Source organism: Onychomys torridus, chromosome 13, assembly GCF_903995425.1.
Source record: "Onychomys torridus chromosome 13, mOncTor1.1, whole genome shotgun sequence".
Lineage (NCBI taxonomy): Eukaryota > Metazoa > Chordata > Mammalia > Rodentia > Cricetidae > Onychomys > Onychomys torridus.
The window spans coordinates 10,621,483-10,639,214 of NC_050455.1; the positions used below are offsets into that span (position 1 = coordinate 10,621,483).

Here is a 17,732-nt window from a genome sequence, read left to right on the forward strand (position 1 = left end):
ATTTTTATATTCTGAAGTACCTTCCTGTCCCTTCCACGACTCCCTGGATCCTTCATGATTTCTTGATGACCCTATCCTAACCTGGTTCTATCAGCCATGGGAATGTCTCCTCAACTCTAGGTGTCCCAAGCTATACTTACCCTTGACAAATGTCCAAAACACACATCTTCTGTGTATCTCTTACATACCATCCCCATGAGGATAAAAACCTGCCTTAATTTACTCTCTGTCTCTCTGTCTCTGTCTCTCTGTCTCTTTCTCTCTGTCTCTCTGTCTCTCTCTCTCTGTCTCTCTCTCTCTCTCTCTCTCTCTCTCTCTCTCTCTCTCTCTCTCTCTCTCTCTCTCACACACACACACACACACACACACACACACACACACACACTGCCTCATCAGCAAATCATCCAATCTCTGAATTTCTGGATTTGTCAATGAGGATGATGATGTCATCAGGCACAGCATCTCTTTCTCACAGCCATCTCAACTTCCTTCCAGAAATTACCAGTTCTGACAAAAACCCAGCCAGTGTCTTTCTTCCTGCATTCCCAGTGAGGGGACTCAGTAGAGATTTTTACATTTTAATCTCACAAACAGCAATCTGAAACACACCATTATTCCTGGGGTTGGGATGAACCTTAGCCAGGAATGGAGAAATGGTGTCATACACTCTAACAGAGACAAAAAGCAAATCTTCCAAATGACTTAGTTTGACTACTAGAGGATTTTTTTTTTTTTAACTGCAAAGGGGTCTTCCTTGTTGGCTCACAATCTAATGCTGTGATATTTTCTAATGCACTATATCCAAACCTGGGCAGCCAGACGTCAATCAGCATGAAATAAATCGATACCACTTTTGTCTATCATATAAAATCAACGATGAAAATGTATGGAAACTGGAAAAGATGCATAGAAATCAATAAAGGGAAAACCCCAAGAATTCCTGACCCCTCAGCCAGCATAGGCAGACTGTTTTCCTTTGGTTTAGATTATTTTGTTGTGTGGATCTGTCTGGTCAAATGACCAGTTAAGAATATTTCATAGGATGAGTGTTCCGTTGCTCTAATCTCACTAGACAAGGTTCATATTTGTGTAGGTTACTTATTCTCCCTTTGTTGACTAAGTCAATAATCAGAATCAGCAGGTTTGGAGTCAGACTGGCAGGGGATCAGCAGCCTGGCTTGGGAGGAGGGAGTATAAAAACCCTTCCACCTGAGAGCAGACTTCACAGAGGTCCACTGGCTGCAGCAGGATGGCTTCCTCCCATCTGATCCTCCTTTGCCTTGCTGCATTGGTATCTATGTCTGAGGCTGACCCTGTGGTAAGTGATCCTATGGAAGCCTTTGCGGACATGGCGGGGCACATTAGATAAAGGAGAAGTGGCTTCCTCCGGCTCTGGCAACTAGCTGGTGTTATCAGGACAAGGATGCCCTTAAACTCCCAAGAGAAGATCTGCAGTTTAGACCCTTGGCTCTTTCTCCCGTTGCATTGGTGCGTTGAGTCTGTAATGCTCAGTATCTTAGTGTCCTTAGATAATAAAAAAATATGAAATAAACATAGAAATAAAGAAAAAAAGTCCTGGGCATGTAGTGTAATGGTACAGTGTATGCTTAGCATGTGGAGAGCCTTTTGTTCAATCTCCAGTTGTAGAAAAAAAAAGCATCATCAGTGGGGCTATTAATATTGAATCCTCATAAAATATATTTATTATACCTATTGTGTAAGGTTATATTTTGGTTCTTTAGCTAATCAAGATGTATTATTGATCATTATTTGTTTGGGGAGGAGCAGCACTCTATTCTAGTATCTGATGGAGTTCTGTAGAAGAATGAATCAGTACAATTAGATGGGTCAGGAAATATGTGGATGTTATGTTACAACTAAATAGCAACAGCTGATCAAAATGGTCTCAAGAAAAAGACCCTTCTGTCTTCTTGCACTGTGCACCTCTCCAGTGGCTCCGTTCAGATGGAGAGGTGAACAAAGTCTCTCAGAGGGCCTGTTTTCCCTTTGAAAATTCATTATACATGTCCCTGGTGCACAGCAGTATGTCTGGAGGCAGAGCTGTTCTTGCTTTGGAAACAATGCTCCCTGTGTTATACTGAATAAAAAAGCATATTAATTGTCAACACTTATTTTATCATAATGGGATCAGTATGTACTTTTGGGTTTGTTCCAGATTCTAACACCAGAAGGAACAAGCCCTCTTACTCTGATCAATTTCTCTGACCTCTCTCATCTTCTCTATGCCCAGGGCACTGGAGAATCCAAGTGTCCTCTGATGGTCAAAGTCCTGGATGCTGTCCGAGGCAGTCCTGCTGTGAATGTGGCCGTGAGAGTGTTCAAAAAGACTGCCGAGGGAACCTGGGAACCATTTGCCTCTGGGTAAGCTTGCAAAGCACCCTGCCATGGGATTGGTTCTATCTTTCCATTCACCCTTCTGCTAGTTAGAGACTGGCACATACAGTGTACCAGCTATAGAGCTAAGAGAGATGTCTCAGTGGTTAAGAGCACTTACTGATCTCGTAGAGGACATAGGTTTGGCTCCCAGCACCAAAATGGCAGCTCAAAACCATCTGTAACTCCATTTTCTGGGGGAATCCAACATCCTCTTCTGACCACTGTGTATGCCGGTATGCAGGCACACATGCTGCCAAAACATTCATACACATAAAGTGAAAGGAAGCAGTCTTATAAAAACAAAACTGGCAGTCAGAGGATCTGTTAGAAGGTTAAAGGTGTGGGCAGAGACCTTTCTTAAGAAAGATGCTTTCTTGCTTTGCTTAGTTGAGCATGACCAGGAACCAGAGCATAGCTTGGGACTGAATGAAGGAAAAGGAGAGTCAGTCACTCCTCTGCTTCAGTAGGAGTTTGCACTCTTACATCATAGCCCATTTGAAGAAGGTGATAAAAAACACTGCCTCTAGGGACTGGAGAGATGCCTCAGTCTATGAAGTGCCTGCTTGGAAGATAGGGTACTTGAGTGTGAATCCTCAGACCCCGTGTAAGAAGCCCAGCATGGTAGTGCATGCTTATAGCCTCCACCCTCAGAGTGTGTGTGTGTGTGTGTGTGAGAGAGAGAGAGAGAGAAAGGGAGAGAGAGAGAGAGAGAGAGAGAGAGAGAGAGAGAGAGAGAATTATAGACTCCATGACCTAGAGAGAGAGAATTATAGACTCCATGGCCCCAATGAGGCACATGGCAAATGCATATAAAATCATACAAGTAATTTCAGGAGTGTTCAGATTCCCTGGTACCCATGGGTGATGCTCAAGCTTTGAGTCCTGGTCTTAGAATCTTAGGAAGAATGTACCTTGTGCTGATTAATTACTGAAAGGAAAGGAATGACAAAGCCCTCTCCTGGAGTTGCCTGGCATTATCCAGAATCAGGAGCTTTTTAATGGACACTAGGAACAGAGTAGCTCCGTGCAGGGCTAGCAGCCACCATGCACATCACCCAGCACATCAACAGAGATCTGCAAGGCAAAACGCAGGGACTGATCAATCTCACAATCACCCACTAACATGCCAAAATGACTTCACACCTGTGCTGGCCACTTAACAGTGCATGTGCGCGTGCGCGTGCGTGCGTGTGTGTGTGTGTGTGTGTGTGTGTGTGTGTGTGTGTGTGTGTGTGTGTGTGTTTTAACCACCACAAGAATTCCAAAGAAATTACTAATTAACCTAAACAAATGAACCAATAGAAAAAGCAGCTAAGATGCCCTTAGCACCTAGCAGAAACAGCTAAGCCCTATGTCTCCTGGGTGAAGTCTTTCTATTAAGTTTTAATTGAATGCCAAGAACCACTAATGATCTTCACCAATCATTGGAAAGATCATTTTCTTCAGTGCAGTTTTAACTGAGTTTCTATGTGTTAGTTTCTTCCTGATTATATGAGTGTCAAGCCCAGCATGCAAAGTGGTTCGGGAATCTAAGTTGGAACAGAAAAGACACCCAAATACCCAAGCTTTCTTGGGACTCTTCTTTCTTGTGCACACTCCAAAAGGGGGTGGAGAGATGGGGACAGGCATGATCAGAGTCACTAAAGACAATTGTTACTTTGTCTGTCTTGGTTGTAATGAAATGAGGAGTCGCTTCTGACGTTTCCGTTAGGAACTGGTGCCTACATAGAAACGGAAGTTGCTTGGTGTTTCTTGTTGGCAAAGAATTTTAATCTGCTTGGTAAAAGGAGAAAGTCAGTTAGGTTCTTCTTTGTTTATTAGGTTTTCTACTCTGATGAATGGCACAGGCTCTGGAAGTCACCCTTGAGCCATGGAACACTGGCCTGTCATTCTGCTGCCACAGGGGGACGTCAGCGTTAGAGCTGCTTGTGACATTTTCAGGGACTATCATAGACTTTCATCAAGTCATTAACATTGAATGTAATAGTGTATGCGTGTGTGTGTGTGTGTGTGCATATGTGTGTGTATGTGTTTGTATGCATGTGTGCATGTGTGTATATGTGCATTGTGTGTGTGTGTGTGAGTGTGTGTTGTTGGGGATTGATTCCAGAGCTATACAAATGTTAGGAAGGAACTCTACTGCTGAGCAACACCCTGGGCCTTAAGGCTTTTGTTTTCCTTCTTTTAAACAATCTCATCTGGTCCAGAACTCACTGTGTAAACCAGCTTGCCCTCAAAGCTGTAGCAGCCCTCCTGCCTCTACCCCCAGAGAACTAGGATAATAGGAGGGCCCCACATGCCTGGGTTAAGACTTTTAAGGTAAACATTTTACTGTATTTTTCTCATAAAACAAAACTCTAAAATGAGCTGTACTTAAAGTTTCTGGGAATTTCTTGCCATTTTACCACAAACACAAAAATTTCCTCCCTCTTGACTCAGTTGATAGAAAAAATACACAAATACATACATGTTACACACATGCACACATACATGTCTATCACAACCACATACATACACATGCCTGTGTGTGGTAGCCCTTCTCTTCCCCTAACTCCCCCTGGACTTGTGTGCCTTCCAGGAAGACCGCTGAATCTGGAGAGCTTCACGGGCTCACCACAGATGAGAAGTTCGTAGAAGGGGTGTACAGAGTAGAGCTGGACACCAAATCCTACTGGCAGGCCCTCGGCATTTCCCCATTCCACGAATACGCAGAGGTGAGTGGACACGCCGAGTTGCTCGGGTTGTTTTCAGTTTCCGGAAATGTACTTCACTCTTGGGCATGAGAAGAAAGCAGGACCCTATCCCATCCTACAGCCAGAAAGAAGCAAATCTCCTGAGTTTGTCAAAAACTCATTTGGCAACATGGCCAGAACCTGCTCACACTACTTATGGTCAGTGTGATTTATGTAATTTATGTAATTACATTTGCATGAGTATTCATTTCCCTGTTGAAAGAATATTAATGTCTACCTTTGAGGCAGCCTCCAGATACCACCGAGGGCATTTCATAGCCAAAGAGAAAGTTCCCTGTGTTATTTCTCTAAATTCTGGCATTTTCTTTATTCCTAAACACATCGAGTGCCCCAGAGGTTTGGGTAAACAATTCCGGACAATGCACAGAATGATAATATATTGCAAATCATAACAGCTGAAGAGCTAAATCTCCAAGCACACACCACATGGCAAAGGGGTTTCTGTATCAAAACTGTTTCATCCTTACGATCAATCTATGGAGGGCTAGCCTTGTCTTACCCCCATTTTACCAGTGAAGAAGCTGAGGGAAGTTAAGTTCCTCATCAAGGTCATATGGCAGCACGTGTGAGCAGGTGAAGGCCCAGGGACATGTTGCTGGAGCCCAGGCTGGAGCTGGGCTCTGTGTTGGTTGGTATGCCTCCCATGCCTCAGCCAACTTCTCTAAGAACCTGAGCTAAAGCAAAACACAAAGCCAACAGCCAAAACCGTTAAGAGGAGCCTTTGCCTCACACTGGGCTCCATCTCCCCGGCTCCTCTGTCATTTCACACAGGCGGCTGTCATGGAAATAGAATCCAGGCCTCTTGGTCAGAACTGGAGATAACAAAGTCCATCAAAAATAGCTCTGCATGGGACCTGGTTTGTTGTCTGTTGCTATTATAAGCCCCATGACCTAAAAGCAACATGGGAATGGAAGGGTTTGTTCCATCATACAGCTTACGGTTCATCATGGAGGAAAGCCAGGGCAGGAACCTGGAAATAGGAACTGAAGCAGACACCAAGGGGAATGAATGCTGCTTACTGGCTTGCTTAACTACCGTTCTTTTACTGCCCTGTGCCCACGACCCACAATGGTCTGGGCCCTCCTACATCAATCCTTAATAAAAATAAATGCTCCATGGACTTGCCCACAGGCCAATCTGATGGAGGGAACCCTTCAACAAAGGGTCCCTCTTCCCAGGTTACTCTACTTGGTGTCAAGTTGACGAAAACGTATCCAACCCAGTCTGACAGGGAAACTCTCTGTTGCTTGGCCATGGATGAGTTTCAGTTCTCCCAGCAGACTCTGTTACCAGACAAACCAGAGGGGCTTGTTGGATTCTTGGGGTTCACAGTTGTCAAGAGTCTGCCATCTACCAAGATGTACTCTAGCTCCTCCTCACTGGGCACCAACACATTCATGGAATGGAGCATGTGCAGGGTTAGCTGGGGGACACCTCCTCTGACCCTTATACCCTTGTCTGCTCCAGTCTCAGCCTGCTGGGATGACTTGTAAGGATTCACCCATAACATGGTATCCCTCTTGTCTGACACTCTTTTAGAATTCAATCAACAAACATTTTTATTTTGTTTTAGCTTTTTCGAGACAAGGTCTCTTGTTGGCCAGACTGGCCTCAAACTAGCTGTATAGCTGAGAATGACCTTGAACTGCTAGTCTTTCCGTCTCTACCTCCCAACTGCTAGGATAACAGGCATGAACCACCATAGCTATATTACTCTGTGCTGGAGCTTTGAACCCAGAGCTTCATGATGCCAGGCAAGCACTCTACCAACTGAACCACATTGCCAATCCATCACTCAGCAAACATTCCAAAAAATGAAAACCTACGTCAAGCCCTCTGCTAAATGCTAGAGATGTGCTGTGGGATGTTCTGTATGTCAAATGTGTTGCTCTGATTGGTTAATAAATAAAACACTGATTGGCCAATAGTCAGGCAGGAAGTATAGGTGGGACAAGCAGAAAAGAGAAATCTGGAGAGACAGACACTGCCAGCCGCCACCATGACAAGCTAGATGTAAGGTACCAGTAAGCCACAAGCCACATGGCAAAATATAGATTAATAGAAATGGGTTAATTTAAGATGGAAGAAATAGAAAACAAGAAGCCTGCCACAGCCATACAGTTTGTAAGTAATATAAGTCTCTGTGTGTTTACTTGGTTGGGTCTGAGCAGCTGTGGGACTGGCAGGTGAGAGAGATTTGTCCTGACTGTGAGCCAGGCAGGACCAGAAAAACTTCAGCTACAAAGATGCAGAAGTGATACCATGCATCTGTGCCCTTGGAATAGAAAGGGAGGGACTTCCTGCTGTGAGTCTCTCTGTGGGTCCAAGGTAGCTCGGCACACAGGAGTGGAGACTGTGAGAAGTGGGGTGTGAGTCCCCCCCCTCCTCCAGTGCTGGCAGGCACACAGTGCTTGTGGCCATGGTCTTCTTGGCTATTCCTCTCCTGATAAACGTCTCCTAAAGATCTGCAGTCTTTTAGTACTGGCCACTTCCTCCCAGCCAGCATCCCAGAGGATCACATCACACACACCAAGGAAAACTAGGAAATGTTCTTTGACATTATTAGGTCTCTTTGCTTTGTAGATTTTTTTTTTATGTACGTGTGTGCATGGTTCTGTGCCTGTGTGTGTACAGGTGCACATGTGTGTATGCATGTGGACGCTACAGACAACCATTGCTGCCATCCTCAGGAACCCTGTCTGCTCCCAGCCACATACACAAACTTTGAGACAGGGTCTCTCATTAACCTAAATCTCATCAATTAGGCTAGACTGAACAGCCAGTGAGTCCCAGGCTATCTCTGCCTTCCCAGCTCTAGGGTTACAGACACAATCTATCACACCCTGAATTTTTTCATAAATTCTGGGGATCAAATTCATGTCTTCATGCTTGCAAGGCAAGAACCTTGCTGACTGAGCTCTCTTTCTTGTGGATTTTGTTTTGTTTTGTTTTTCTGAAGCAGGGGTTCTCTGTGTAGTCCTGGCTGTCCTGGAACTCACTCTGTGGACCAGGCTGGCCTCTAATTCACTGAGATCCGCCTCCCTCTGCCTCTCAAGTGCTGGGATTAAAGGTGTGAACCCCTACTTCCCGGCACTTGGTGGATTTTTTTTCTTTACATATCCCTTTTTCACTTTTGAGGAAGAAACAAATGAGACTGAATGATAACGTGACAGAGAAAAGAAACTTGGGATAGTGGGTGTAGTAGCACACACCTGTACTCTACTGCTGGGAGGCTAAGACAGAATGATCATGAGGTAGTGGCCAGCTTAGGCAAGAGGCTAGGCTTGTTACTGAGGGATAGAGGGCTTGCCTAGCATTCACAAGATTTGATCCATAGCACTATAAATAATAATAAATAAATAAAACAGAGAGTTTAAGATGAATTTCCCTTCCATTTATCTGGATGGGTTTTGTGTGTGTGTGTGTGTGTGTGTGTGTGTGTGTGTGTGTGTGTGTGTTAGTTTGTTTTACTCTATCATCCAAGCTTTCTTTGCCTTGTGTTTAGAAATAAGAGGTATTTGTTCAAAGTGTGTCCAAAGCGCTATCTGAAACCTGTACACAAAATGAGAAAAATTACACATATCTTCTCTGCCTACCGTTCCTGCTGGATGTGCCTAACCCCCAGCAGCTGTTGCTGCATCCATGTCTCAGACAGTCTGGGTATTTGGGGTGTGGCTAGCCAACTGCAAAATCCACATTTTTGTCCGGATACCTTCTATGAGCTCTGAAGCATTCATTTCCATTTCTGCCGATGTCACCAGATGTAGATGCTTGTGTTGTGGAGAGAAGCCTGTGATGCCTTTCCCAACACCTCAGCATTGTTACTTACCTAAAAATATACTACTTCTCCTGTTAGAAAATGCAAAGGGACAGAGGGAGAGAAGTCCTTGGACTTGGAGTCAAGGAGCCTTCCTTTCCTGGTGGGCCATCGCTGTAGAACTCACACAGACACCTGCATGCAGGTTTTCAGGAGAATGGTTCCTGCCAGCATTCTAGGTCTGGAAGTCTGCAGGGGGTTGACAACTACTGTTCCCCACAGGTCTATTGTCTATAGGGATTTCCCTTCTCCCCACTTTTCTCTGAAACCAAGAAAATGAACAAAAGCCCTCTGGCTCTCTGTGACTCAGCTTGGAGAGGCCAGGACCACCCAGACTGGTTGTAAACTTGAAGGGAGGCCTTCTGAAATTCTCTAGGAGCTACGCAAGGCTCCGAAGACTTAGGCAGTGTATTTGATTTTGTTCTAATTATTCATCCCCCTCAAAGACAGATGACAAAATGAAGATTATCAATTTAGCTTTGAACTTCCAGGGAATGCTTTGACTGTGGCTCCCGCCTGAGTTCTGTTTGAAACCTAACTTTCTCTCCTCTCTCCCAGGTGGTGTTCACAGCCAATGACTCTGGCCATCGCCGCTACACCATCGCGGCCCTGCTCAGCCCATTCTCCTACAGCACCACTGCCGTCGTCAGTGACCCCCAGGCGTGAGGCCCCCAGCCCAGGAGGACTGGGATCTTGCCAAGGCAGAAGCAGCCCATCTGCAGGGAAACAGTGTTCTGGCTCCATAAACTGTGTTAGCAATTCAGAAAGACGCCATGAAACATTCCTATTAAACCACTTGTCACTTCATTCAAACTTTGTTTCTTTTTTATTCCCTCATTTTTTTCTGCTGCCCCTAAAACCCAAATATTATAGAGCCACTAAAGAATTCTAGAAAATCTTTGACCAGAACTTCTTTTGGTGCCTGTCCTGGATCTCACTCTGTAGACCAGGCTGGCCTTGAACTCATAGAGATCCGCCTGCCTCTGCCTCCTGAGTGCTGGGATTAAAGGCGTGCACCACTACTGGCTGGCAACCAGAACGTTTTTTTAAAGATGTTTTATTTTTCTATGACCATTAGTGAAAGAAGAAAACAAACTGTAAAGGACTAGTTAGTTCTTCGGGCATTTTTGTTAAGTGCTTTATGCATTTGGGGGCTGTCACAGTTGTAAGAATGATAAGCAGCACTGGTTACTGGCACTGGTTCACAAGGAAAGGTCACAGCTGCAACTACCCTAATATCAGTATCAGAGCTTTATTAGGAGGAAGAGAACCAGGCCTGGTGAAGGAGCACGTGCAGAGAGAGAAAGATGGTGGGGGAAGAGAGAACAGAACAGATAGAGGGTGGGGTCGGAGTCACGGCTCCTTAATGCACAGGTGGGCATACAGAGCTAGCTCAGATTGTGTGAGCACGCTGCCCTATGTAATCACCAGCACACACTGAGGACGTAAGACACAAGACTCTTGTCAAGCTCCTGAACTGCACATGTGTTGTCATGCAGCTGGAGCTTGGCAGAATCCTAACCACAGTTCCTCTACACAAGAATGGGCCTATCAACAGTCAGGCATGAGGAGATGGGCTTCAGCGGTCCCGCCCTTACTGCTGAACTATTTACTGATATATAATCTACAATGCTGATAGATTCAGGGAGGGGGGTCGTCACTGTCTTCAGTTGTGTATCCACTGATGACCCCACCATGCTCCAACAGACATCAAGCCAAGGTGAATAAATGGGTCACAGACCCAAACCAAACAAATCTGGGAGAAGGGCTGGGGACAGTGTCGGGAGGGGGTGATGGGGTGGGAGGGAGATAAGAGGGCAGGGAAGAGAGCATCAGAATGCATTGTATACATGTATGAAACTGGAGAAGACAAAATTAATCACTAAAACATTTTTAAAGAATAGTAAATTCCAAAGGGACAAATTTGTAGCAACTCAGCCAGTAGTGGTATTTACTCTGCCCATGACCTTGGGCTTTACTCATGCTCTTGAAGGAGTCGGTGCTGCCTGACGTTGTACTGACCTCTTAAAAGGTCTTTTTTATTCTGGCATGATCAGACACCTGATGGCCTGGGAATTGAACCCAGGTCTAGAACATCAGTCATTGATCTTAACTGCTGAGCCACCTCTCTCCTCTCCTTTTTCCTTTTGTTTTTCCTCATCCTGGTGTTTAGCCTGGCTAGCTCAGTTGGTAGATCATGAGACTTTTAATCTCAGGGTCGTGGGTTCATGCCCTGTGTTGTGCACCAGAAAATGTGATAAATCCGTGGGAGTCTGGTTAAGGAGTATTAGAGAAATTTATTAAAGTAAATTGAGGAAATACACTCACGAATACAGAACAGAGTAGACAGCTGAAGTCATCCTCTGATCTGACTGGGAGTCAATCTACTTAGTTGGATCATACCAGGAAGCGGGGAGAAAGAGCTCATGACCCTTCTCCCTTTCCTTTTAAGAGGTCACATAGAATGGCAAGAAGCACTGCCTCCTTGAGGCCCTATAGCCCAAGGTCATGGGCAGAGCAAATACCACTAAATCAGCCCCTCTTACCCACTTTAGACCAGTTCTACCTGGCAATTGGGTAAGAAACAGAATCCAGCTTGCAGGAGACAGAGGCAGAGGCAGGAGGAGGTCTGTGAGTTTGAGGTCAGTCTGGTCTACAAAGTGAGTTCCAGGCTGGCCAGAACAACACAGTGAGACCCTGTCTAACAACAACTTAGTCTATCCCAGACCCATGTTTAGCTGAATATCTCTCTCTCTCTCTCTCTCTCTCTCTCTCTCTCTCTCTCTCTCTCTCTCTCACACACACACACACACACACACACACACACACACACACACACACATATGCACCAAGAGATGAACACAGTAATATAGGCAAGCAAACAAACAAAAAATCACAACCATTTATGTCATTAAAGAGAAGTTCAATTTTAACCACAGAGTTTAATGTAATCATACCAGTTTTTAAGCTCTAAAGTTGACAGTGTATGCATACGAGTAACCAAGGGGTGAAGGCATCTCTTGAAAAGAATAACCATAAATATTCAAGCCCTACCTGCAATCTATGATAGCACCTGCCAAACAAGAAACCAAGGGTATGTTTACCTCAAGCTGTATTCTATCCACCAGAATTTGTAGCAGAGGCAGAATTATGTCCCCCAAATCTTCATTTCACAGCAATTCCTTCCTTTACTTCACAGTTCATAGAACACGTGCCTCCCTAAGCTCCATTAGTTTTCCTTCCTGCCTTTCAAAATGGAAATAAGCTTAGAATCAACTCCATTTCCCCAGCTCTCTATTCTCTCTGGGTTGGAGCTGTCCCAGTTAATTTTAAGCCAAAACCAATGGTAATTCATCTTTGGCAAACCCAAGAAATACTTAAGGTCCATTCCGGAACCTTGCGAGCAAGGAGATGGGTTGCATACAGGCAAGGAGATGATGGGCTGCATGCGGGCTTCGCTCAGTAAATCCTAGGGATATGCACCTTGTCCCAATTCAGCAGTCAACCACTTGCTGTTGCTGACACTTATTCACTCCCAGGAAGCTAGAGATTATAGAGACAGGTACAAGGTATGATGGGAGGGAAGGCCAAGGCTGAGGCTACAAGGTGAACCCAGAACCGCTGTCTGCACGAGAACCTGTGCTGAGCGGAAGGACAGCAGTGTTCACTGGTTTGCTCAGGAAAGTGCATTTGGAGAGTACATTAGAAGTGTTTCCCAATTCCCGGAAAATAACACCTACCACACAGGAAGTAATAAATGTTTCAGCATCATGGAGTAGCATCCCTTCCAAACATGTGGAATGAATTAATGAATGAACCAACACATGAATGAATGAAGAAATGAGTTCCAGGTGTGCAAATCTGAGTCTTCCACCTCCTGTGACTGACCAGTTGGGTTTTCTCTCCAACATACAGCTGGGAGACCATGGAAAAAATGAGAATTCTGCTACCTCTTCTGGAACCTGTTTTATGAACCAGGGCCAGTTTCTACATTCCTGGACTGACTTCAAGAACTTAAAGTATGTGTAGAAACTGTCTATGGAAATTGTCCTTCTGACTAGCGCCAGGACAAAATAGTAGGCGCTTCTTTCAAAGGTACAACAAAAGGTCACAGAAAGGCTTTGAACCAGGGTGTTCGAAAGCACAGTACTTCTGCTGCCCCAAGCTTAACTAAATAGAGAAGCACCAGAGATGCGGCCCACAGAGTGGGATCTGGACACTATTGGGCAAGGGCTCCACTGAGGTCATTGAAACCTGCCAAGGGGTTAGGGAGTTCAACAGAAGCATTCGGATGTAATTGCTACAGAAAAAGGAAAGAAAGGATCAGGGGGTGGAAAGAGCAATCAGTTGGTAAAGTTCTCGCCATGTAAGCATGAGGACCTGAGATTGGATGCCAAGAATCCACATAAAAAGCTGGGTGTGGTGGTGTATGCCTATAATTCTGGTGTTAGGGTAGTCATACCAGGAGCTCATTGGCTAACTAACTTTGTCAAATCAGTGAGCTCCAGCTTCATGGAGAGACCCAGTTTCAAAAAATAAGAGGCCAGTGAGAACAGAAGACATTCATCAATGACCTCTGACACATGTACACATATGAAGACATACACATGCATACACCACACACACATATACAGGGGTGGGGGGGCTGGGTGTGTGGAAGAAAGGCAGGAAGGTGGAAGACAGGCCAGCTGGTAGGAGAGCCAGTCAACACTGTCATTAAAATGTTTTAAATCCCATAGCAGCAAAATAGAAAAGCATATTCTGATCTCCTGGGCACTAAGGACCTCACAAAGATGGGCAAATTGCTAATCCTTAGAAACTACAAGGAGTTACTAAGTAAGTAAATAGCAAAATGGAGTCATGAAAAGAAAGTTAAGTAGTGAAGGGCCAAGGACTTGAGATGGAGATTGACAATATTCATAGAAAGGTGGTACTTTGGTTATTAGAACCTGGGACATGGCCTATTCAGGCAAGAAGCCTGGAGAGCTTTGTTGGGAAAATTTTAAATCCAGGGCAGTGGGGAAGCTGGTGAAGGTAAGGAGGGTGGTGACTGGCCAGGGCTTTCTGAAGCTCATCCTGTGGCTAAGGTACTGGATCAGGGCCCCAGAAAGCCTGGTGTAACTGTCCAGCGGAGAGACAGCAATTCTATTTATATTGAGCAGCGGCATGGGGGAGGTAGGAGGTTTGTGAGATCCAGTCCAGCCTGGGCTACATAAGACAAAGAAGGAAAGAAAGAAAGAGGGGGGAGGAAGGGAGGGAAAGAGGGAGGGAGGGAAGGAGGGAGGGAGGGAAGGAGGAAGGGAGGGAAGAAGGGAGGGAGGGAGGCAGGCTGGCTGGAAGGAAGGAGATTTTCTATCTCTATTTCTTATCTAATAGAAGTAAAAGAAGTGAACTGAAGGGCTTGAATGTGTCCTTCCTGGTTCCATGATTCCTGTTCAATTTGTTCCTCAGTGGGATTCGTAATTATAATGCTTTAGCTTCAGGGCATAGAGTGAAATTACGTCCACTTCCAGTAATGACTTCTAAAAGAATTTTTTAGATAAGTAGCTACTAAAAACTCATTGTTAACAAATAATTACTTGATTATTTCCACCCATTTTTCTAATAGTCCTTTGGATAGCTTTTATTTCCTTATAAAAAATTCTCTATACAGGCAATGCCATATTCTTTTTTCTTAGAAGCAGTGAGATCTTTCATACTATACAATCAGTGTGTGTGCACACTCGTGGGTGGGTAAAATCTTTATAAATTGTTGAATTTCTTTGGACTTAAAATCTAAAGTTACAAACTGTGTTGTAAAGTGTTATCCTCTGAGCCAAGCTGCCACCATCTTCTTGAGATCAGCTCTTGACATGTTAACATCATGACAGAACTGTAAACATTTCCTCCTAGGAAGGCGAGTAGGTCATGGAACCCTCAACCTGAGTATCTGGTTCTTCCTTCCAGCCATTGTATGCAAGGCTGCCTTAATTGTCCATAGCTAGTATCTAAGCTGGGAAAAACTAGGAGTAAGAGGCTCCATCTATGGGTGACAATGAGGCCACCATCCACGTGCAGTGGAGACTTTTCACTATGGCTGCTTTGGGGGTCACTCATGTCCCTGCTCAGTAACTCACCCTCCCCCTCCCCCGGTATGTACGTAACCCTAATAAACTCATTGACTCCCAGGGTGAACTGAGGCAGAATGTCCTTTGGTTTGTGATTAGCACCTTTAGGGGAGGGAGTCATTCACATCTTCCCCAGAAAAAAATTCTCATGACAAATTGGCTTCTAGAAAGGATTTTTGTAGGCTGAGAAGTCCTGGGATGCATGGACTTCTACAAATCCTCAACAGTCGTTCAACGGTTTCCCTTTTCTGAATAAGCAGGAGTGCCTAGCAGCGAGTCTTCCCTCTCCTCTGCCTGGGACCCTCTCTCGGAACTGCAAAATGAATCTACTCTCTCTCCCAAGCCTCCTCTCACTTCTGAAGAGATGTGAGATTCAAAAGAGGAGTTAAATGGAAAGAGTTTAGGATGTTCCTGAATGTAATAAGTGAAACAATAGTCTCTTCATTAACCATTTTGTAAGCTGGCCCTGTGATCCTACAAAATATTCAAAAGACATTAAAGTAAAAAAAGCCAGGTGTGAGAGAGATTACCATAAAAAGAATGCATAAACATTTTGTCTCAGCCTTTTCACCATAATAATGTGTGTGTGTGTGTGTGTGTGTGTGTGTGTGTGTGTGTAAGTGTGTGTGCTTGTGCGTGCATGCAATGTTTGAGCAATGGTACTGACATGACACGGTTAAGATGTAAAATGTTCTTTCCCTTTCTTCTTACATGACTCTTTTGCATTAGCTGGTGGTGAGGTAACGTAATTGCACCTGTTAGTGGCCACATTTCTTCTACAACTACTACACATGTTGATCATGGGCCTTTGCCAGTTTTACTAATTGTTTGTGTAATTATGCAAAACCTCTGTCAACATCTCTGACAATCAAAAAACACCACACCAAATATTTCTCAAACATAACCCAGGGCCATTGGCATGGAAGAAAGGCTGTTTATCATAAACCCAGAAGCGGCTTCAGACAAATCTAGTTCTCATTGGGAATGTCAGGCCTGTTCCTAGTGTTAGCTTGTTTAATCATCCCCAGGACCCTCCAGTGGCTAAACCAAGAACTGCCCAACTTTAAAAGCTTACTGTTTGCTAGCTAATGACAAGTGATCTCCAAATTCAAACCTTGGTCAATAATGGATGAGTCTTCCCACCGAGCCTTCCCAAGAGTTTACTACCATCTATCAAGGTCTACTGCAGAAGAACAATCATTTCAACTACTCTTTCAGAGTTCATGTTTACAGCTAGGAAGCAGTCTAGCAATGGATGATTGGAAACTCATAAATGAGCGAGTGCAGCCTTGTGGATGGCTCGTGGATGTGCTCCTCAGATCCACCCACTCTATCAGCTTTACATTCAGAAGATGGATGCTTCTTGAGGGTCAGATTGGCTGCTACCCCTTCAAGTGCCTCTGGAACACAAGATGAAACACTGAAGATTAAATTATTAATTAACATACTTCAAGGACATCAAAATATATTTTAAGACTGTCTGAAGGCTGGGCGTGTTGGTACACTCCTGTCATCTGGTACTTGCTTACTGATCTCTAGTCCTCCAGAAGGTCAGTGTGTGCCCCTGACTGGGCAATCTCCCCAGTCAGACCCCAGCATGTGAGAGGTGGATACAGGAGGATAGGGTGTTCTACACTATTTGGGCCACACAGTGAGTTCAAGGCCAGCCTGGAATATGAGAGACCTTGCAGGTGGAGGTCAGAGGACAACTCCAAATATTGATCCTGCCTTCTACCTTGTTTAAGTCAGGGTCCTTTTTGTTGTTCACTTTTGCAAACATCAGGCCAGCTGGCCCACAAGCCTCCAGGAATTCTGCCTCCATCTCCCATCCCGGCACGGGATTTGACATGTGTTACCAAGTCTGGCATCACATGCATTCTGGGGACAAACTCAGATCCTCACGTCTGTGTGGAAAACACTTAACCCACATGTTCATCTCAACCCTGGGCTGAGTAATTCTTGATACTATGGGTTACCGATTGTATGGATGAGTATTAAATCATAGTGTGGTTGGGGGGGTTATGATGAGCACTAAGTGAGGGTGTTTAAGCTTTGAGCTCCATATCTTTAGAGTGTACCCTTAATATCAACCAAGTCATCAATAATGCACCCAAAATTAGGGTGAGGGGGGACAGATAATCCCCAGGACATCCTGAGAGAAAACAATGACAGCACCACACAAAGTCTTTAGAACATTATATTTCATAAAAGACAATGATAAAAAAAGTACAAACATTTCCATGAGAAGCAAAAACAAGACAAAAAAAAAAAAAGATTGCAAGGAATCACTAGCATTTACATCAATGCACTTACACAGAAGTATTTCATATTGAAATAAATAATCTTAAGTACACTTCCACCTCCTGAAAAACAACACTGTGACAGTTTGCTTCTCAAATGACAATTTGCAAACCCAAGGCAAGAAATCTAGAGTGCTGTTTATCTGACAGGTATATAAAGGAACAGGATGAGGCCCAATACAATGGCACAGAGCCTGCTTCGGCTCTCAGAGTCTCCAAAGGGAGACTATTGTATTGGCTATGCTTCCATTTTGTTTTAAGATGGTTATAGGGAATGTAAGTTTTTAATAGATAATTCTGTACTTTAATTTTATAAATAAGATTTTTCTTAGTGAACTACCTTTTCATAAAATACAA

At 44.4% G+C, this 17,732-nt stretch overlaps 1 protein-coding gene across 1 annotated transcript; it reads left to right on the forward strand.

Annotated features, from left to right (window-relative positions):
- Nucleotides 1–1,197: 1,197 nt before the first annotated feature.
- On the forward strand, nucleotides 1,198–9,781 carry Ttr (transthyretin). Its single transcript, XM_036205142.1, has 4 exons — nucleotides 1,198–1,318; nucleotides 2,252–2,382; nucleotides 4,976–5,111; nucleotides 9,527–9,781. The coding sequence occupies exons 1-4, from the start codon at nucleotides 1,250–1,252 to the stop codon at nucleotides 9,632–9,634; spliced, it is 444 nt and encodes a 147-aa protein (XP_036061035.1). The 5' UTR covers nucleotides 1,198–1,249; the 3' UTR covers nucleotides 9,635–9,781.
- Nucleotides 9,782–17,732: the final 7,951 nt, after the last annotated feature.

Excerpts from the sequence above, each read along its gene's own strand:
- Ttr (XM_036205142.1), top strand. The coding sequence starts at position 1,250 with ATGGCTTCCTCCCATCTGATCCTCCTTTGCCTTGCTGCATTGGTATCT. Across the intron at positions 1,319-2,251 it reads TGTCTGAGGCTGACCCTGTG|GGCACTGGAGAATCCAAGTG; the intron begins GTAAGTGATCCT and ends CTCTATGCCCAG. Across the intron at positions 2,383-4,975 it reads TGGGAACCATTTGCCTCTGG|GAAGACCGCTGAATCTGGAG; the intron begins GTAAGCTTGCAA and ends TGTGCCTTCCAG.